Source organism: Plasmopara halstedii (genome assembly GCF_900000015.1).
Source record: "Plasmopara halstedii genome assembly, contig: Scaffold_650, whole genome shotgun sequence".
Classification (NCBI taxonomy): domain Eukaryota; phylum Oomycota; class Peronosporomycetes; order Peronosporales; family Peronosporaceae; genus Plasmopara; species Plasmopara halstedii.
In genome coordinates this window covers 1,233,254-1,241,817 of record NW_020187567.1, presented here as the reverse complement: position 1 = coordinate 1,241,817, position 8,564 = coordinate 1,233,254, and the positions used below count along the sequence as shown (strand labels likewise).

The 8,564-nt window shown below is 44.2% G+C and overlaps 1 protein-coding gene across 1 annotated transcript; it reads right to left on the bottom strand.

The window, feature by feature from the left end:
- Positions 1-3,987: 3,987 nt before the first annotated feature.
- Positions 3,988-4,365, bottom strand: PHALS_12881 (uncharacterized protein; the record flags this gene model as incomplete). Its single annotated transcript, XM_024728520.1, has 2 exons — positions 3,988-4,098; positions 4,261-4,365. The coding sequence occupies 2 exons, from the start codon at positions 4,363-4,365 to the stop codon at positions 3,988-3,990; spliced, it is 216 nt and encodes a 71-aa protein (XP_024578989.1).
- Positions 4,366-8,564: the final 4,199 nt, after the last annotated feature.

The window sequence follows — 8,564 nt, the reverse complement described above, 5'->3', positions numbered from 1 at the left end:
AGCTCCGAATATTGAAAAGCTAAGCTAAGCTGCAAAAGCTAAGCTAATACCAACTATACTGTCAACAAGCGTCGGTCACCAAATTTAAGCAAATCGTAAAGAGTATCAAAAAATGTAATTTGCAAAATTCGTGCTGTGAATACTAAATATGTACCAGGATCATGCAATTAGTGAGTAAGGTGCTAAAGGAGCAGTCAAGTGGACTATAGACGTTAACTCGCATCGTCCTCGTCAGAAAGTAAATTTTTATCGGCGAGGCGCAGTTATCATATGCGTCCGACGCATATGATAAATGCAAGGCACATTAACTACCGTTTATTTGACATCATATTTGCGGGCAGACATAAATAATGGCGAGTTAACTAACATTCTGGCAGTCATGCTAACCTAGGCATTGCCAGGACCAAGACTGCGGGGTTCTTGAAAACTTTCAGCGTAGAGATTCAAGATGTTAATGAGATGGAGGTTTTGACGGAACAGCGTTTCGGCTATCGTGTTCATGAAAGAGTCAAGTATATTACAATTGCAACATCAAGTTCTGCTAGGCTATTATCAGCTTAGAACAATATGAGTGATGGTTTAAACATTTATGCCAGTAGAAGAGACAAAATCTACAGGTGGCAAGCGATCACAAGACTTTGTGTCTTTGATATATTAAGACGCTAAGCATGGAGAAGTTGCAGGTGTAGATATGTTTCGACTAATTATATATTCGCTTCTGCTTCCCAACTCGCCTACGAATGCAACTTGAACAATATCGAACAGATATCAGATAGATCTGGTCCGACTGGAAGTACTTGGACCGATGCATGGCGGATGCCTTGCAAAAATGATGCAGTTTCTGTAAATCAAACTTTTCGAACAAGTGACTTGCTCATTGTAAGAAACAGAAATCAAAAGTTTTGAACAAATCTTGTTTCCTAAATACATATATACCTTTTGCTGTCTAGCTGCTGGGAACCATCAAAATGGGCGGTCATCTTGGTTTCCCATAGCAGCCGTCAGATTGGGTCCCGCGCGATGTATCATTGGCATAACCGCCTTTGCAATTTGATCTGGCATTTTTATGTGACATGACAATCTTCTGGCGCCAAATTTTCTCGGGATGCATGCTTAATTTTACTTCTGGAAATGGGGCTCGAACATGTATCCGACAATCCATTATCCCTTCAACGCAGCTAAATTTTTCGTTTCTCATTTTTTTATTTTTCAGATTTTTTAGTCAAATTGGTAAGAAGCTCAAAACCTTGTCTTGTCTATTCGAGTCTGAAGACTTCTACCCACCTTCAAGGCGACCATCCAAAGATCCACGATCGGTAACCGCTAGCGATGCTTGAATCGGTAAATTTGAAGCACCAAATTACTGTTGCCGATAATTTATTCAGTGGTCAGGCTTAGGCAATGACCAAGATGGTCCAAGACAATTAAGGGGGTACCGAGTAAATGGACTGCATGATCAATCACTTACCGATTCTCTTCCTTTGACACACTTCTCGAATTTCTCCTCCACCTCGCACCCCAAAAGGATATGGATCCAGCGACCAGAACTTTGCGTGGGAGCTCAACGCTCGCATGAAGCTTGCGAAGAAGGGACTATTTGAGCACAACAACGTTTCGAAGGTGCCGAGTGAAGACGACGCAAGCGAATACGGTTGGGAATTTAACGATATGAAATACTTCGCGACTGTTTACACAATAATCAGTTTAGCTTTGCAGCCAATGGTTCGCACTGCAAAGGCGATGGCGCAAACATAGAAATTTCTGAAAAAAAAACTTCGTCCAAAGTAGCATTCATGTCCGAATCCGCATGCGTCGAATGATAAGATGCATGAGCTCAAGGCGCAGAAGGATGGGGAGGTAATGGACCACTTTGTCAAGTTTGATGATTTCTGCCATCGGTGAAAAAGTTTCGCACAACGAACAACTCGGGATTCTACTTGGGAGCTTGTCGGAAGAATACGATCAAATTTTCAAGATCATCGAAATACTGAAAAAAAGCTCCGTTCCTGGCCAAAATAATTCCTTGTCATGAACTCGAAAGCATTGCTTAATAAGTGAGCAACGAAATCTTTCTAAAAGAAATGCATGAGTTCAAGAACAAAGAGATTCGACCGAAGGGTAGAGGGGGGCAAATTCACGGAAATTGTCATTTCTGCCCGATTTATGAGCACCAGAAGCAAGGCTGATAAATACACCCAAAGTACAAGCGATCAAGCAGCAGACAGCAAGCATTCACGGTAACAAAAAATTGTTTGGAAGGGTGGCTCAACAGTGGTGCAAGTAGCCACATGTGTCCATTTCAAAACGACCTCACGAAATTTTGCTCGCTCGACCAATCAGTCGCCATTTCGGTTGCCAATGGTGGCAGAGTTTTGGCGGCCGAAGTCGGGACAATTTGTGGAGTTCTGAAGAGCACGACCCAGTCCGAAGTCTTTTGTTGATTTTGCCTTTATTAGCAAAAGGACTAGACATCACGCTCGGTAACGCATTGTGCGAGATCAATATTAGTCAGGAACTTGTGACTCAGGTGACCCAGAAGGGCTTGTTGATCATGCTGGAATGTGTTTCAGCGGAATAAGAACATCAGTAAAAGGCTGCTTTAAAAGCAAAGCCTATAAATCTCAGTGCGTGACATACCTGGTTGGGAGATTTGGCAATGGAGATCATGAAAATTCTCGCAGGGTATGTTTGCGGATTTAAGTCGAAGGATCCATGTGATGATGGTAATGTCGATGACGACGCCATATGTGGAGGATGTGTGACGGGCATGTTGTCACTGAAACCTTTTTCAAAGTCGGGATACGGAAACGTGAAGACCTAAAAGTGCTCCTAGTCATTCACAGCAATGTTTCAAATCTAGCGAAGACTTATAAAAAGGATGAGCGAGGTTTGTCGTGACATTTATCGGCGATTTTTCTAGGTATGTAGTGGCGCACTATATCGCCCACGAATCTGAAGTAGTGGATCGATTTATCGCGTACAAGTCGTTGATGGAAATCCAACTAAATTTTAAGATCAAGTGTTTTCGCACCGACAATGGTGATATATGTACTAACAAGCGATTTGGTGTAGTGGGCAGAAGCCTGACATCGTTTTTCAAGTTATGGCTCCTGTTTGCATCAACAAATCGGAATTGTGAACAGAACAATCGCGGAGCGTGCAAAATCGGTGATTAGCCGTATGCACATGGAGAAGGAATGGTGGGCTGAAGCAACGAATACGGCGATCTATATGATCAGCCCAGTTCCGTGAGCTACTCATTCAAAGCAGACTCCATTCAAAATAAGTTTTTGAAGGATATACGATTCATCAAATATGCTTGTTATCGGAGCTTGAGGCTGCACACACATTGACAGGGCAAAACGTGCGACATTGGACAAGAACGCATTTTGATGCATGTTCTTGTGACATACGAACTGTCAAATTCCTTCAACGTGGTAGATTGCTACAGAGATCTTTGCTTGGAAAAAAATTTGGAGGAGTATCCAAATATTCGTGGAACGGCAACTCATAATGTTGGCCTTCAAACGGTGTTGCCTAGATAGTGTAGCTCTAAGACTGTTTTATTTGTTTTTTCCTTATTTCATCATCAAAGTCTAACTTCACTAATACGCAAACAGTGGGTTTTTCGTACAATTTTCTGCACGTCGTGATAAAAGCCACTACTTTTGATCCACTCGAGGCATTAAGAATGAACTTTTCATCAAGAGCTGCTTCCGATATATCCTTTTGTTTTTTTCGATTCCCACAACGTGTGTTGCATTCTTGTACATAGGACCCGATGCTAGAAGGCCAAGCGACTGGTGAGTTTTTTTTACTTCATCAGTGGGATAGCACGCATAACCGACAGTTTTCGTGATCAAATCAAAGGCAAGGCCAAAGTGACTGAGAGGTAAGCTAGCAGAGCTGCTCCTAAAGTCGACAAAGCAAGGGCGGCGCCCTCCACAAGTATTTATCCAGGACAAACGTATATTCAGAACCCTACCTTTATCCGCCGACCAGTATGGCAACTTCGGCGAACAATTCCAGAAAAAGCAGCTCTTCCAAGACGCCACCATAGAGCCAATATCGAGTGCAACGCCCTGGACCTTCGTCGCTCTGTTTAAACTAGTTAAAGGAACAAAACCGAAGAGTCATCCGCCAGCCTGGCGCATAATGCTTGTTTAGAGTCCATCCCGCTCTAGGCCTTCGAGTCAATTCCCAATTTTGAAAAGAAATGAAGTCATTTTTGAAAAATCGAACACAGAGCCAATGCCGTACTGACATAAGGTGAAAGCTAAAAACAGCTCCTAATTGAGGGAGCTGTGTCAACAACTCCTTCGATAAACACCGTAGCTGCTGTACAAGTTGCACTCTCATCGGCATTGCTGTTTTTGTTGCGTCGCGTTCCCCCCGTTTCCACTTAGACATGTAATAAGATTCGCTAATTAATACATGATTCAGGACTACTTTACTCCCCGTAGAAGAGCTCTATGGAATCGCGGCTCTCAAGCACCAATATTCTGAACTCAATGTTTGACCCACCAAGGATACTCTCTCATGTCTTAATAACCGACTTCAATGTATCGTTAAGAAGATTCCAAGATCTCATCTTAGCATTCAAGCAAATCAAATATTTAGGGTTTTGAGCAAGCCCAAAATAACGTTGGGTGATTTGCCATTTTCGTTAGTTATTCAAGAGTGCATGTAAAAAAAGAGCTCAGGACCGTAAGCAGACCAATGGAGCTTAGTTGTAGATCCAATGTTTACGTGGTCTTGTCAAAACCGTACCATGTTCACTATTATACGCCATTCGGGTGCGAAGTGCTCTTTTGAAGGCAAGTTGACGGCTCCAAAATCTTTTGTAGAGGAGATCCTTCTGCTTCAGAGCTATATAAATTTGGTTATGAAAACTCTACCCACGAGCAAGCCGGTATTACCAATATGTTCGCATTTAATCAAGATATTGAGATCTCTGACTTGATAGAAATTTATCAGCAAAACTAGCTGTAAACAGCAGGCTAGAAATCAGTCGATTCCGCGTCACAGTGGATAATATAAAGACAAAGATGCTGACAGAAAATGAGGTATTCTAAATAAACGAGTGTTTATTTGGGCGTTACCCAAGCGTATATTTCATTAAAATCGAAGCTTCAGTGCTTCCTTGTGAGCCGCTTGCGGTTCTTTCAAACGATATCAGTAAGTGGACTCATTCCAGTCGACGAGTACACCACATTGTTGAGCGCAAACTATATCATAGGCAATGCTTGATAAATTAAAGTGGCAGCTCGGTGCATATATATCCCATTGTGCTTCTTCTTATCATTTCTGCTCGAATTGCTCGTATCATGTCTGCCAATGGTCTGCCTCGAATATCATTCTTGAATCACAGATGCTGAATGCGGAATGGTCTGAAACAACGGATCTAGCCAGACCGTGGCCTTACTGTTTGTTTCCTGAAAAGTCAGCGAATACTGTGAAACGATGCACCATTTGATATACAAGCAATCACGTGCTCCTATCTTCCTTAACATCGGGTCAAAAGTCGAAGGTAAAGTAAAGATCCATTTTGCAACGGGGGTTGATGTGCCCATACGCTCGCAGGGGGTATTGCCTTTACAAGTCCGCCTCGATAAACGCACTGACGATAAGCTCGTATGCTCCACCCAGAAGACGTCCTAGCCAAGTTAGTCATGCGATCCTTCCGCTGCACTAGAGTACGATACATTTGATCGAGAGTCGTTCCGCAAATACCTCATGCGCAGAAGATAATTAGTACCGCATACATCTGGAGCGGCAGCGGTCGGGTAAATTCGTCCCCCCAGGATATCCAAACCTTTGTACTGAGCGCAGCCAGAAGCCAAAGAGTATTAGAGTTTTTTTTACACGTTGAGGGAAGCAATATGCCCTTCTCACGCTATTGGTACAAGCTATAGTTCAGCCCTGAAAGCTTGATGAATACTGGGTCATGCAAGCGAGTGATAGGAGTGGTGCACAAAGTGATCATTTTTTTATCTTTCATATTGACATGTCATTTTTTGAGAAATGTCACATTTTGCCACTTACATCACTGGTGAGTTCACCGGTCTATTTTTCAATCCGCATGAAATTGCCAACCCTTTTATTGAACAGTGTCAATGAGAAAAAACTTTTCGATCTGATCCTCGTATGCTGTCTTGATTTTGGCGTCACATCGAGTCTTTTCGGATGTCCCGATGAGTGGTTGATACTGATATGAGCATATTGAGGGTGCCCTTTGGGCAATGCTATTGTGCAAAGAAATCAAAAGGCACCCAAAAGGCTCAAAACTGTATTGCTTTCCTTTATCAAAGCTTTAAGTTCGTTCAACTCAACAAAGCGTATCATTTAGGAGTGACGTGTTATAGCAAGATCATGTAATGGTATATACAAGCCCGCGTAAGACACATGTTGCGGCATCGTTTTCATCGGGAACTTCGTTGTATTGCTCAGTCCCTTCCAGTTAATGGTCGTATTTTGATCGGTAAAAAAAGGGGCGTGACTTTGTCTTAGAAACGGTAGACACTGAATCTTTAAGTAGGGAAAAGCAATCAACAAAATCAGTTCACCTTTCATGTATTTGACACTTGTGACCTTTGCATGATACTTCTGTCTATATTGGCTCCAAGTTATAGTATCGCGTCCTTGGCACTTGACACCTAACCTCGTTGAGAAAGTGCCCTCACAGTGGCGTTTCCGTCGAATCTGTGCAATAGAATAGCAAACCGTTATTCAACGAATATCGATGTAACCGTGCGCACAAACGCACCGACAATTTCTTGTCTAAGTTTCCAAACTCCTTGCCCCCGAGAGCCTGTAGCAGCGCTACCCACATGAGATCACCCGTGAATGTGGCGCGGATCAAACCCGTCCCTGACGACGTCACCTTCGTGACATGAGCAAGCTTTTAATTTGGTCTGCGTGACAACGCAGTAGTCAAAGCATTCGGCTCTTCTGGCTTATACTTCACCTTGAAGTTATACTCTGCGAAGAATGAGAGCCACCAGGCCATCCTCTGCGAGATGTAAGGCGACTGAGTCGCAATGCGTAATAACGCTTGATCTTTGTAGTTCACAAACGACTTTGAGCCAAGCAGATGCACATTGAACTTGACAAGCGCATACTTCATCGCAAGTAATTCCTTGTCGTGGACTGGGTAATTTCTCTCCGCAGCCTTAAGCTGGCGAGATTCGAACGCGACCACCCGATCTCGCCCCCTTGCCGTCTGCAGACAGCAATTCACAACTGATGGCGAAGTCCGAAGCGTCACAAACGACACAAAAAAACGATCGGGGTCTGGCAACACCAGTATTGGTGCATGAAGTCGGCTGTCTTTGACCCTGTCAAAAGTCTCCCGATGCTCGGTGTCCCAACACCATTTCGTTTCCTTCTTATCAAGATTCGACAATGGCCGTGCCAATTCCGCATAATTTGCGCTATACTTGTGCAAGTTGTTGGCGAGGCCAAGCCACTTGTGCAAGTCCTCGTGGTTCGTTGGAACCGGTCAGTGTACAGTGGTTTTGACCTTAGCGAAACCGCTCAAAGGCCACGCTTCCCAAAGAAGTACCCTGAAAAGGGAATTTCTTCCGCGCCAAAGATGCACTTATCGGTATTAGCATACAGCTTATTCGCGCATATGCACTTGAGCACCGCTCTTAAATGAACAATGTGGTTTTCATCGTCCCGGTTCAGTGCCTGCGTCAATAGCTCTTCTACTTCCTAACAAAGGTGGGTTCATGACTCAAAAAGAAGACGTGCGCGTAGCGCCCGTGGTATTTGACCTCCAATCAATCCATGACTCATGATTTTCCAACTACGCCATGCCAAGGATAAGGTCTTTTTTTGCATTCAAGTCTAAGGCTAGGCAGCTTTTCACGCTATCAAAGCCAAGAAACTTGACATTGAGGTCCACAGGGCCCTCGGTTTAGCGACACAAGTCCCCGACGCCTCGAAATCGATAAGGATTTTCCATGGCTTATCAAAACCCTTCACGATCACTTTTACGACAAGTAAGCCCGGCTTGCGCACGCGTTCCGTGTTCAAGAGCTCGGAGCACTTCAGAGCCGGGCCCTACTGCTCTCTACCTCATTGAAGCACAAAAGAACTCAGTTCTTCCCAAGTAGGTCGCCCGCGTCTACTGGGTGTTCTCGTTTTCCCGCGACAAACCAGACTGGTAAGAAGCATCGCGTCGATCTGGCGAACCTTTATGTGGCTTTCGCGGGGGAAAACCAGTCTGAGGGTGACGGGTGTTTCCACACACAAAACATCGTCGTGTGTTGTACGCTGCTCGGTAGCTCGGAGCTATTCCTTCTCTTTCTCAGCATAGCTTAGATCCATTGGCTCAGGCCCGCTCGACGAGCTCTGAGGGTATGCATTCCAACCAAGCCGTGCCAACTTAAAATTGAATTTAGCGATCAATGCCACATTCGCCGCTTCAATAAGAGATGGATGCACACGAAAGACTTTTATTCTGGCCACGCCAGTGCGGAGGCCCTCCATAACAACGGTCACTGCGACCGTCTCGGGACGATGATTGGCTGCCATCCCGGCAATGAGAGCTCTCAACA